This window comes from Eschrichtius robustus, chromosome 12 (assembly GCF_028021215.1).
Source record: "Eschrichtius robustus isolate mEscRob2 chromosome 12, mEscRob2.pri, whole genome shotgun sequence".
Taxonomy (NCBI): Eukaryota; Metazoa; Chordata; class Mammalia; order Artiodactyla; family Eschrichtiidae; genus Eschrichtius; species Eschrichtius robustus.
Genome location: NC_090835.1, coordinates 69,554 through 82,391, shown reverse-complemented (window position 1 = coordinate 82,391; position 12,838 = coordinate 69,554). Strand labels below are relative to the sequence as shown.

At 55.1% G+C, this 12,838-nt stretch overlaps 1 protein-coding gene across 1 annotated transcript in view; it reads left to right on the top strand.

Moving 5' to 3' along the window:
* The window catches only part of CFAP100 (cilia and flagella associated protein 100), a 48,707-nt gene that overhangs the window by 23,742 nt on the left and 12,127 nt on the right, over window positions 1-12,838 (top strand). The window contains 8 exon segments of the mRNA XM_068558456.1: window positions 427-613; window positions 2,194-2,261; window positions 2,334-2,497; window positions 2,798-2,878; window positions 3,266-3,447; window positions 3,687-3,736; window positions 3,738-3,923; window positions 5,933-6,216. Coding sequence (XP_068414557.1) covers window positions 427-613; window positions 2,194-2,261; window positions 2,334-2,497; window positions 2,798-2,878; window positions 3,266-3,447; window positions 3,687-3,736; window positions 3,738-3,923; window positions 5,933-6,216 — 1,202 coding nt within the window.

The following is a 12,838-nucleotide window of genomic DNA, read 5'->3' as shown; positions in this document are numbered from 1 at the left end:
CCTCAACGTGGGTTTGTCAGATTTAGCAAATGACAATACAAGACGCTCAGTTTAAGTGTGAACTTCAGACAAACGAGGATCATCTCTAGTGAGTGTGTCCCTGCACCACTGATCTGGAATGCGCATCTGACCCGCATCCTGGGATTCATCTGGCGCCCCGCCTCCCTGTCAAGCCCTGGGCAGCTGTGCTCAGGAAGCCAGAGCAGTTCCCGCAGGCTCACAGCCCCAGGGTCTTGTCCGAAAGCCCCTCCGCACGTGCGCGCCGCCACACGGCCAAGTGCGCGCCTCCGCAGCGTGCGCGCTTCCGAAGCCCCCGCCACCCCGGACAGGGCGACGCGGAGGGGACTGGTGGGCGGGAGAGGCTGGGTGGCTGGCCCCGTGCAGCCCCGCCCGACCCCGTTCCCCTACCCCGCCCCCCCCCCCCAGCATCGGCAGCAACAGAAGCAGCTGCGGGTGCACGAGAAGATGACCTACTCGTCCCAGGTGGCGGCCAGGCACGCCAGCCTGCGGCGCGAGCTGCAGCTGGAGGGCGAGGTGGCGGACCGGGAGGCGCGCGCAGAGCAGCTACGCATCTTCCGCGAGCAAATGGCCTGGAAGCTCGCCATGACCCGAGGTGCACCCCTCCCCCCGCCCCCCAGCCCCGAAGTCCCAGAATCCCGTCTTCGCCCTTGCGGTCTGAGCAGTGCGTTTAAAGGGCTTGGGAGATGCGGGGTTGTGGTGCAGTGTGTGTGTGTGTGGCGGGGATCTTCTCTGTGCCTGACCTTTGCCTCCCGGGGTACAAAGATCAATTCCACATGGATTGCTGCTCTAAGAGCCTTTGAACCCCAACATTGCGTGCATTCTGAATGCTGACCTGCACGGTGAATGCAGGCTGGACAATGTATAAAATGTAGGCATTTCCCTTGGTGGCGAGCATCTGAGCTTCAGCACGGAGTGGCTTCTCTGTCCGGGGCAAGTCAGCTTTGTACCGCAGCTTCCTCTCCTGGCTGGGAACAGTACCAGCCTCATGGGTGGTGCGATTCAACGTCTTCAGACACTGCATGTAGTGAGAGGGAGCCGTGTGTGTGTGTGACCTGTTATTATTTTTATGACCCTGTAGGAAATCTGAAGTACTAAAAATGCACTAATACTCTACCAGTGAAGTATAAACCACTAAACTAGAAAGAAGCGATTGAGATCAGAGAGTCCTGGACCCCATGGGCTACAGGGGCCCTGAATGTGACTTTGAGCGTGGAGAGAGCCCCAGCCTCTACCCCCGATGCCGGAGGCTTGTTGCTTTGGGTAGGAAGCCCTGAGCTTGCTTGGACGTTCTCTGTGTGGAGCTCTGCACCAGGGAAGCAGCACTGAATGTGTTTTGTCTCTGCCTCGCTGTCCATTTCTAAGACCTGGGAGCAGCACGTGGCGTCTGGGTGGGGAAGGCTGGACCCAGCAGGCCTGACTTCCAGTGACGAGCCCAGGGAGGCCAGGCCAGACATCTAGACTGAAAACGGAACTCCTGTACCACACCGGGTTCTTCGGCAAAGGAGAGGATTTGAGGGAAAAGGCCGAGAGCCCCACGGTTCCGTCCACAGCTGGGGAGCCTCCAGGCCTTCCTGGAGAGGAAGGCAGGGAAGGAGGCCCGCATGGGCCTTGAGCTCAACTGTGATGCCTCCCTGATGGTACTCCGGAAGGTGGTCCCGATGCCCACCTTAACTTCCGCCTGGCTTAAACCCTGCCAGGGTAGACTTAGCTGTTGCCCACATTGTGCCCTGGAGGCTTAGGGCACCCCAAGGAGAGATCATGCTGCCCCATTTTTCTCTCACCGCCCCCATTCTCTCACTGTCCTGGCCGATAGACCTTTCATCATTAAGTCCAGCCAGGTAAGACTTCCAGGGTGGGCGTGTCCAGAGCTTCATTCCAGGTGAGAAGGGTGCTACAGCAAGAGGGGCTCAAGTCGGACACACGGAAGCACTTCCCACCTGGCCAGTCTCTAGCCATGGAGACTGTACTATATCAGCAGAGCCTGCTTTCCTTTTGCTGGAGCCAGAGCTGGCTCTCTCGCGGTCCCTGTAGTAATCTGGGCCTCACAGCCAGGCATAGCACCAGACCGGCAGGCTGGCCCCACACTGCCTGGCTGTGCCCATCCCAGGCTGCAGGCTTGGGTCTCTCTCCCACCGCCTGCCCGCCCCAGATACCTCATGCCTCTTGTTGCAGAGAGGAAGATGGAACCTGATAACATAAACAGCTACATCGACCAGAAGCGGCAAATGTTCCTCATCCAGGTAGGCTGGCTGCCCCGCGGGCCCAGCGGGCTGTCCCTGTGAGGGGTGTGACTCCTGCTCCGGTGCCCTCAGTACGCCCTGGATATGAAGCGGAACGAGATCCAGCGGCTGGAGAGGCTGGCGGCCAAGGAGGAGGCCGAGCTGGAGCAGGCGGAGAAGTTTCTGGAGAAGGACGCTGCTCTATTTGACGAGTTCCTCAGGGAAAACAACCGCAGCTCTGTGCAGGCCCTGAGAGTGTGAGCTGCCCGGACCCCGGCCTGTGCACACTCACCACCCAGCCAGCCCCGACCCCGGCCTGCTCACACCCACCACCCACCTAGCCTCACCCTGGGCCTGGGCATACCCACCACCCAGCCAGCCCTGACCCCGTCCTGTGCACACCCATCACCCACCCAGCCCCGACCCCGGCCTGCTCACAGCCACCACCCACCCAGGCCCCTCCTTGGCAGCTCCCCCACCTCCGGCCTTGACTGAAGGCAGAGTGGACACCCCTCCTGAACACCCTGTGATTGGCTCCCTCCCCTCCCCACCCCCAGGGCTGAGAAGGAGTCCAAAGCGAAGATGGAGAAGATCCTCGAGATCCGTGATCTGACCACCCAGGTCATGAACCTCAAGAGGTGAGGCCAGGCGGCAAGCTGGCCCCTGCGCCATCCCCGCCAGCACTTCTCCGGGAGCCACAGGAGCCCCATACAACACACACCTCTGAACCTCGGCTCTCTCAGGGACCTCAAGCCCTGCGGGGCTTTTTCAGACGAGGCGACCGAGGCCAGGAGGGAGTCGGTGGCCTTCCTGAGGCCACGCCACCGGGACAGGGCTCGCTCCACCCAGAGAGCGGCTGCAGCTCGGGGGGCGTGAGCCGTGCTGGTCCCGGCAGGGTGGCCTCCTTCCCCGCACGCGGTGTTCCGGGGCCCGTCCTCCAGGAGGACTGGGAGCTCTGGGCCCGGCCTCCCCTCCAAGGCGCCCAGGGACGGAGCCTGACTTCACCCGTCCCCTCCCGGGTCTAGTGAAATCTCCAAATCTGAAGACACTCTGCAGCATTACAAGGTCTACAGGGATTTCCTGTACAAGCTGTCGCCCCCGGAGTGGCTGGCGGAACGGGAGGGAAAGCGCTCGGCTCTCGCGAGGACCAAGGAGGCGGTCGAGGCCTTCGAGGAGAACGCGCTGCTCTCTGCACTTGGGGACGGAGGTAGCAGGAGAGAGAGGGCGTGCCGGGTGCCCCTGGAGCCTGTGTCCAGCCGGCTCCAGGCCCCGGGCCAGGCCCCTTCCCCCGCTTGCAGAGCCCCCCGGGCTCAGCCCACACACTCCTGGGAGAATTGCCGGCTCTCAAAGCAAACCTTGCCCCTGCCGCTGAGGGGGCCCTCGGGGAGGGTCCTGGGGAACCCTGTGCCCCTGAGCCACCTGAGGCTCCTCCCTTGCTTCCTGTAGGGCCAGAGGTCAAGGGCCAGACGGGCCTCAGAGGTATGTGGCTGCCCCAGGCTGGGGGGGGCCCTGCTCCGGGCTGGGGCACATGGACAGCCCTCCTCTGCTTCCTCCAGAGGAGCAGGGCCCAAAGAAGCCCGCCAGGCTCCTGCAGGTGGCGCAGCTAAGGCAGGTCCCGTCCGGCACTCTCCACCACCAGCAGGGCACCCAGCCCAGTGTGCCTGGCAGGCTGGACCCCAGAAGGTGAGTGGGCTTGGTGGGGGGGGGCGACGGAGGTGACTGGCCTGCTGCGGAGCGGTCCCCAGTGGCTCTGGCCAGGGGCACCCCGGCTTGGGGGAGAGGGTGAGGAGGGCCTGTTTCTAGCCTGGACGGTCTGGAGTCAGACTTAAGCCTGAAAAGCAAGATGTTCCCCAAGCAAAGCTTTTTGTCTGATTTGGTGAACTTGAGCCTGGGGTGGCCCAGTTGGGCACTGGTGGGACAGACACAGATGAAGCAGCCAGGTCGGCGCCTGGGACAGGACGCACCTGCCCATGCCCTCTGTGGCAGGAGTGCTGGCTGGCGGCTGGCAGAGCCCCCGAGCCTTTCAAGAGAATCGGGAAGTCTGAATTTTCATATAAAAGTCCCAAATTTTAATTGTGACAGTTACTTTTAAGTCTTTTAAAAAACACGGTAAGGGACAAACAAATCAAACAGATCCAGACCCGGTGACTTGCCGCGTGGTCCCTCCGACACCCACCTCTGGGACCACCAAGCCCCCCTGGGCTCTCCTGGGTCTCTTCCTGCAGTGCCCTGACACCCCCCCTCCACCCCCACTGTTCTCCAGCAGTGACAGGTGACAACGGGACAGACCTCCTGCCCCACTCCCTCCTCCCTGTCCCCTCGCTCCTCCAGCCCAGCCACCCCAAACCCCGGCCCCTCCTGCGGGGCTGCCCATGCGGCGGGGAGGGGGCTGGGGCACTGAGCAGCCAGGCAAAGCGGGAGCCCTGGCTCTGCTTCCAGCACCTGCCCTCGGGGCCAGGGCTGCAGAGGCCAGGAAGTTGCAGCAAAGCACTGCCATGGTCGCGCTTAGACCTTCTGTTACTTTCTTCTCTGATACTGTAGTGTTATTGACATATCACCAACTGCACAAGCCAGGCACACGCAACAGGTTAACTGTGGTCCCTGGAACCCCTGTCGGTGGTGCTGTTTCCAGCTGAAGAGGTTACATGTGTGTGCTTCCTTGCCCTGGGTTGCCCTCAGCCCTGGAGCTCCCAGCGGCAGGCTCCTGTCGGGACAGACCCTGAGAACAGAGGTCTGGCCCCGCCCTCTACTAGCCATGTGACCAGGGCCACTGAGCACATGTGGGCAGGTCGTGGGCTGCACAAGGCACTCGGCCGAGAGGGCAAGTGGGGGCTAAAGTCCAGCCCGGCCCCGGGCTCTGTCCTCCTGGAAGGAGGATTCTTAGAAGGGCACCTTCTGGGCCGAGAGTGTCCTAGCGGTGACCCTGGCAGGTGACTGGCTCTCTGGGCAGCGTGTTTCTCATTTGCCGAATGGGCGTCAATGTGCACACGGGCTGGGGCACAGGCCTGGGAGTGTGTTACCTGTCGGCGTGGGCCCCTGCGCTGTCACCTCCGTACTTCACGAAGGTCGGGGCCTGGAGTCTCTCAGGCCTCGGCCCAGCTTGCCGCGGCTGCAAGCCTCCCTCGCCAGCTCCGGGGCCAGCAGAACCTGCGTGTCTGCTAGGGTGCAGGCTGGAGCAGGCCGGGAGGGGCGACGAAAGCACGTTTGAGGTCGGTCCAGGGCCCCCTGCAGTGTCGCAGCCCAAGCAGCCTTTCCTGTGGCCTCTGGGCCCGCCCAGCACGGTCCCTGCCCCGTGACACGCGTGTCACAACAGCTGTGCGTGGGACCAGCAAGGACACGTGCCACGGCCGAACCTGACAGAGGAGGTGGGGAGAAGAGGCCCACGGTGAATGGGGAGCCGCAGGTGCACAGCTGCCGAGCACCTGGAGTGCGGGAAGGGGCCGGTGGGGCGGGAGCAGAGCCGCTTTGGGACGGGGGCTCACAGGCCCCGGGAGGACGCGAGCTGCAGCCTGACCGGAACGAGAGGAGCTAGTTTGGTGCTGACACTCTGCCCCTGGCTGCTGTGTGACAGCTGGGGGCCGAGAGGAGCCTGGTGCCACCGCCTTGGCCACTTGAGGGACAGAGGAGGGGACGAGGGGCGGGCAACACCAGGCGTCACGCCCTCAGGCCTCCCCGACCCTGTGTCTCCGCAGGGCCCGTTCTACCCTCCCCGTGCAGGAGGACCCAGACGGCGACAGGGAGGTCAGTGCCTGCTCTGGGCGGGGGCCGCAGGAGCCGGGCCCGCACCATCCAGCAACCCCACGTGGCTCTGGTTGCAGGAGCGGGAGCTGGAGCTGTACTTCACGGAGCCCCAGCAGCTCCTGGATGTCTTCGTGAAGCTGGAAGAGCAGAACCTCTCGCTGGTCCAGAACACCCAGGAGATGGAGGAGGCCTTGGAGGAGCTGAGCTTCACCCTGAAAAACACCCAGATCCGCATGTAGGTCTCAGGCCGCCGGGCGCCCGGGCAGCGAGGGGGCCCTGTCACTGGCTTTCATCCTGGGGCCTCCCACGGCAACTGGGAGCTGGCTGTGCACTCCCCACCCTGTGCATGGCTTCAGTTGCCCTGCCCTGGCCTCAGTTTTCTGGAAAGCTCCATCTGAAGACTTAAGGCCTGGCTCTGGGGAGAGGGTGTGTCTTCTTGGGCAGGGGGCTGGGGTTGGGAGCAGGTCAGGCCCCTCCCCACCCTGGAGCAGCCTGTACCCAGAGGGGGAAATCTCCAAGGACCTCTCGCGCAGGGGCTTATTGCTGACACTAGGCCCCCCAGAGCTGGTCTGGGCAGGGTCAGGCTGGGGCACCACGTGAGGCCTGCTGGGAGCCAGGAATCATCCATTTATTCCCGAACAGTGACTAAGCACCTATTCTGGATCAGGCCGGGGTCTAGGCTCTCCAGGGATAAGGTAAGGCCCTGCCTCATGAGCTGACAGCCCATGGGAGCAGACTTAGAGGCTCACAGATTTGACTTGTAGGTAGTAACACATGCTAGGAGGAAAAGAAAGAGTGATATAAGAAGGAGGCCAAAGTGGAGTGTCGCAGCAGATGGGAGAGGGTAGGGGAGGCTTCCAGGGGAAGGTGTCCTTTAAGCCAGGCACTTCCTGAGCGATGGAAAGCCACATGGAGATCTTGGGGGAAGAGGGCTGCACGCAGAGGGAAAGCACGTGTAAAAACCCTGAGGTGGGAGCCAGCCCAGGGCTATGATGTCCCAGGGGAACCACGTTCTTGAGTGCGCGTGTCTTGCTGGCCTGCATCCTGCCTTGGAGAATTTCCTACTGAGAGTCTCCAGAATAATACAGAAACTTAAGCTCTCAGGAAAGACTGTTTCCTTGAACCTGGGAGGTGGCAGAGGTACAAAGAGAGATGAGCTGGGGAGAGGCAGGCGGCCTCCCAGACTCCAAGAACCTGGTAGAGGACGTACACATGCACCCATATGCCTCATAGCAGAATCCTGGAGGGGCTGTCTGGTAGCTGGTCTTCAGCCAGCTGAGCCATCCCCAAGATCACCAACAGTTTATTTCCAGGACAGTCACAACCCATATGCATTTAACTTCCATGAACTCAACCATCGTTTCTAAAAAAAAAAAGGAAGAAAGAAAAAAGAAAAAGAAAACTTCGGAACTTCCCTGGTGGTCCAGTGGTTAAGACCTCGCCTTCCAATGCAGGGAGTGCAGGTTCGATCCCTGTTCGGGGAGCTAAGATCCCACATGCCTCACAGCCAAAAAACCGAAAACTTAAAACAGAAGCAATATTGTAACAAATTCAGTAAAGACTTTAAAAATGGTCCACATCAAAAAAATCTTTAAAAAAAACACAAACTTTAAAAATATAACAAACAATTTGAGTAGGCCTGTCTATTAAGGAAATTTTATCAATAATTAATAACCTTCCATGGGCTTCCCTGGTGGCGCAGGGGTTGAGAGTCTGCCTGCTGGTGCAGGGGACGCAGGTTTGAGCCCTGGTCTGGGAAGATCCCACATGCCGCGGAGCAACTGAGCCTGTGTGCCACAACTATTGAGCTTGTGCTGTAGAGCCCGTGAGCCACAGCTACTGAGCCCGCATGCCACAACTACTGAGCCTGTGTGCCACAACTGCTGAGGCCCACATGCCTAGAGCCCATGCTCCACAACAAGGGAAGCCACCACGATGAGAAGCCCATGCACTGCAACAAAGAGTGGCCCCCGCTCGCGGCAACTAGAGAAAGCCAATGTGCAGCAACAAAGACCCAACACAGCCAAAAATAAATAAATAAAAATTAAAAGAAAAAAACCTTCTAAAACACAAGTTACCAGGGCGAGATGGATTTACTGGTGAATTCTACCAAACATTTAAGGAAGAGATAACAGTTTTCTACAGTCTCTTCCAGATGATAGAAACAGAGGGAATACTTCCTAACTCCTTTTCTAAGGCCAGCATTCAGCGTTAACCTACCTAGTAACAAAACCAGACAAAGACATTACAAGAAAAGTACAGTATCTCTCATGAACAGAGATGTAAAAATCCTCAACAAAATATTAGCAAATTGAATTCAACAATGTATAAAAAGAATTATACACCATGATGAAGTGAGATTTTTCCCAGGTATGCAAGGCTAGTTTAACATTTGAAAATCAATTAATGTAATCCACCACATCAATAAGCTAAAGAAGAAAAAAGCACATGATCATATCAATAGATGCAGAAAAAGCATTTGATAAAATCTAATACTCATTCATAATAAAAACCCTCAATAAACTAGGAATAGAGGAGAATTTCCTAAACTTGATATAGGATGTCTACAAAAGCCCCACAGCTAACATCATACTTAAAGCTTTCTTGCTAAGATCAGGAACAAGGCAAGGATGTCCTCTGTCACCACTCCTTTTCAACATCATACTAGAAGTCCTAGCTAATGCAATAAGGCAAGAAAAGGAAATAAGAGGTATACAGGCTGGGAAGGAAGAAATAAAACCTTCTTTGTTCACAGAACACATGGTCATCTGTGTAGAAGAAATGAAAGAATCAACAAAAAAACTCCTGGAACTGGTAAACTATCATAGCAAGGTTACAGAATACAGGGTTAATATACAAAAGTCAAGCACCTTCCTATATATTCGCAATGAACAAGTGGAATTTGAAATTGAAGATATATTAGCGTCCCCCAAAATGAAATGCTTATATAGCTAACAAAATATGTACAAGATCTGTATGAGGAAAGCTACAAAATTCTGATAAAAGAAAGCAAGCCATGTTTATTGGTAGGAAGACTCAATATTGTCAAAATATCGGTGCTTCCCAACTTGATTTTTAGATTCAGTGCAATCTCCATCAAAATCTCAGCAAGTTTTTTAATGGATATTGAAAAACTGATTCTAAAATTTATGTGGAGGCAAAAGACCTAGAATAGCCGACTCAGTGTTGAAGGAGAAGATCAAAGTTAGAGAACTGACACTACCCAACTTCAAGACTTAATTGGCAAAAGAATAGACATGGAGATCAATGGAACAGAATAGAGAACACAGAAATAAACCCACATAAATGTGATCAACTGATTTTTCACAAAGGGACAAAAGTCGTACGATGGAGCAAGGACAGTCTTTTCAACAAATTGTGCTGGAACAACTGGACATCCACATGCAAAAAAAAAAAGAATCTAGGCACCGACTTTACACCCTTCACAAAAACTAACTCAAAAATGGATCACAGACCTACATCTAAAATGCAAAACTATAAAACTAGAAGAAAATATAGGAGAAAACCTAGATGACCTTGGGTACGGTGATGACTTTTTAGATACAACGCCGAAGAAGACAGTCTGTGAAAGAAAGAATTGATAAGGTGGACTTCATTAAAAATTTAAAATTCAGCTTTATGAAAAGCAGTGTCAAGAGAATGAGAAGAGAAGCCAGAGACTGGGAGAAGATATTTACAAAATATATGATAAAGGGCTGTTGTCCAAAATATACAGTGTTAAAAATTTAATATTGTTAAAAAATTGTTAAAATTTTAATACTGTTAAAATTTCACAATAAGAAATAAACAACCTGATTTAAAAAACGGGCCAAAGATCTGAACTGTCACCTCCTAAAAAAAATAGATGGCAAATAAACACATGAAAAGATGCTCGGCATCATATGTCCTCAGGGAAATGCAAATTAAGACAACAATGAGAGGGAATTCCATGGCGGTCCAGCAGTTAAGACTCCGAGCTTTCACTGCTGAGGGCTCCGGTTCTATCCCTGGTCGGGGAACTAAGATCCCACAAGCTGTGAGGCGTGGCCAAAAACAAAAAACAAAAATCAAAACCGAAATACCATTACACAGCCATCAGAATGACCGAACTCAGAGCACTGACAGCACCAGGTGCTGGTGAGGCTGTGGGGCAACGGGAACTCTCATCAGTGATGGTGGGGATGCCGCATGGTGCAGCCACTTTGGAGGACAGCTGGGCAGTTTCTAACGAAACCAAACGTACTCTTACCTTAGGATTCAGCAATCATACTTCTTGCTGTTTACCCAGGGCGGTAAAATCTTATGTCTACATAAAAACCTGCACATAGATGTTTCTAGCAGCTTTAGTCATAATTTATTCAAAACCTGAAAGCAACCGAGATGGCCTTCAGGAGATACAACCAGACAGTGGAATGCTATTTGGTGCTAAAAAAGAAGTGAACTGTCGAGCCGTGAAAAGGCATGGAAGAAACTTAACTGCATATGACGAAGTGAGAGGAGCCAATCTGAAGAGGCTACAAAACCGTATGATTCCAACTATACGACATTCTGGAAAAGGCAAAACTATGGAGACAGTGAAAAGATCAGTGGTTGCCAGGAGTTGGGGGGAGGAGGGATGAATGGGGGAGCACAGGAATTTTAGGGCAGTGACAATACTGTATGTGGCACCACAATGATGGGTAAAGCCCACATCCATAGAATGTACACCACCAAGGGTGAACCCCAGTGTAAACTGTGGATTCTGGGTGATAATGATGGGCCCATGTGGGTTCATCAGTTGTGGTAAACGGACCACCCTGGCGCGGAATGTCAATAGTGGGGGAGGTGGGGGGCAGGGGAAATTCGGGAAATCTCTGTACCTTGCACTCAGTTTTGCTGTGAACCTAAAACTGCTCTAAAATATGAAGTCTGTATTAAGAAACATATATAACAGCAGATGAGCAGTGTATTCCCACAGGGGAAGCAAGAGTGGCCGTGTTAGAGACGGTGTCCTGAAACTCTCAGGAGCGCCGCAGTGGAGTCAGGCAGAGCAGCCCAGGGCTGGGCTCACGCCACGGCACCAGCAGGCGAGCGGAGGGACGGTGCGGCCTGCCCACAGCACTCTCATTAGGTGTCCACCGCTGCTGTGACAAAGTAGTGCAAACCGAGGGTCTTAAAGCAACCCAGAATTATTCTCTTTACAGTTCTGGAGGCCAGAATCGCGAAATGGGTCTCGCTGGGTTAAAACCAGGGTGTCGGCAGGGCTTCGTTCTTCCCAGAGGCCCTGAGGGAGAGCCCTTTTCTGGCCTTTTCCAGCTTCCAGAGGCCACCTTGCCCTTGCATTTTCAAGCCAGCAATGCCAGTGGAGGCCTCCTCACCTCACATTGCTTGACTGTCTTTCCTGCCTCTGTCTTCCGTTCACAAGGACCATTGTGATTACAATGGGTCCAACCAGATAATCCAGGACCATCTCTCCATCTCAAGGTTAGCTGGCTACCAGCCTTAATTCCATCTGCAACCCTGGTTCCCCCTTGCCAGGTGACGTAATATATTCACAGGTTTGTGGGATTAGGGCACGGACATGTAAAGGGGGCTGTTACACACCATAGAAATCTACTGAGCAGTAAAAAGGAACAGACTATCAAGCCAGGCAAAGATGCGGGTGAACCTCACACACATTATCCTGAGGGAGAGAAGCCAGGCACCGGAGAACACCTACTACCTTATTAATCGGGAGGGCCAGAACCAACTATGTTTGTGATCCATTGCTGCATCGCAGACTACCCCAAAACTTGGTGGCTCGGTCTAACACACATTTATTATCTCAGGCTTTCTGTGGCTCAGGGACCTGTGCACGGCTGGGCTGGCTTCTCTGCTCCGGGGCCTCACGGGGACTTCTGTCCGGGTGGAGGCTGGGGTGCAATCATCCCAAGGCTCTGAGCTCTGAGCTCCGAGCTCGTTGCACACGGCTGCTGTCAGGATTTGGTTCCTGGCTGGTTCTAGGCCAGAGGCCACCCTCAGTCCCTGCCACTTGGGCTCCCGGATATGGCAGCTTGCGTGCAAGCCAGAAAGCCAAAGGAGAGAGTCTCCTAGCAAGACGGAAGTCGGGATCCTCTGTAACCTGGGCACAGAACTGACGTGCTGCCCGCACTCCACTGGTGAGAGCAAGTCGCTGAGTTCAGCCTGCGTTCAGGGTGTGAGCATCTCGGAGAAGCCAAAATGAAAGGAGACTTCAGCCCATCAGGTGCCTTTGGCTGGGGCAGGGGAGGGAGGAGACCGAGGGGCACGAGGAAGTTTGGGGGCGTGAAAAGGCCCTGTACCTTGATTATGCTGGTCCTTACACGGCGTGTACATTTGTCTAGCCCCGCCATACACACAAAATGGTACATTTCTGATACGTAAAATTAAACCGCAACCACAAAATATTATTTGGTGAATTCAGGACCTTTTAAGGCTGACTTGGCCAGTCGCCTCTGTACATTGACTGGGCGCGTCAGGTCGCAGGACGAGCGGACAGGGCATCATATATTCTCTGTCAGGGAGGACTGTCAAGGGTACCGTGCGTGAGGAGTCACGTGCGACCCTGAGGGCGAACACCTCCTTGAATTGCACGCTGGCTCCCTGGCTTCCTCCCTCAGGTCCCAGCCCTCTCCCTGCTGTGAGTTGGTTGAGACGCTCACTCCCTGGGCCCTCCATTGAGGGCCAAGGAGAGCCCAGACCAGGAAGACGGGCCCGAGACACACAAGAGACACAGGACACACTGAGGTAAGGACAGAGCCTGAGCGCCAGGGTCAGTTCCGTGTCTCCAGACAGGGCAGAGGTGATGGGACCAGAGAGAAGCCAAGCGGAGGTGTTCCAGCCAGAGGGAACCCAAGCCC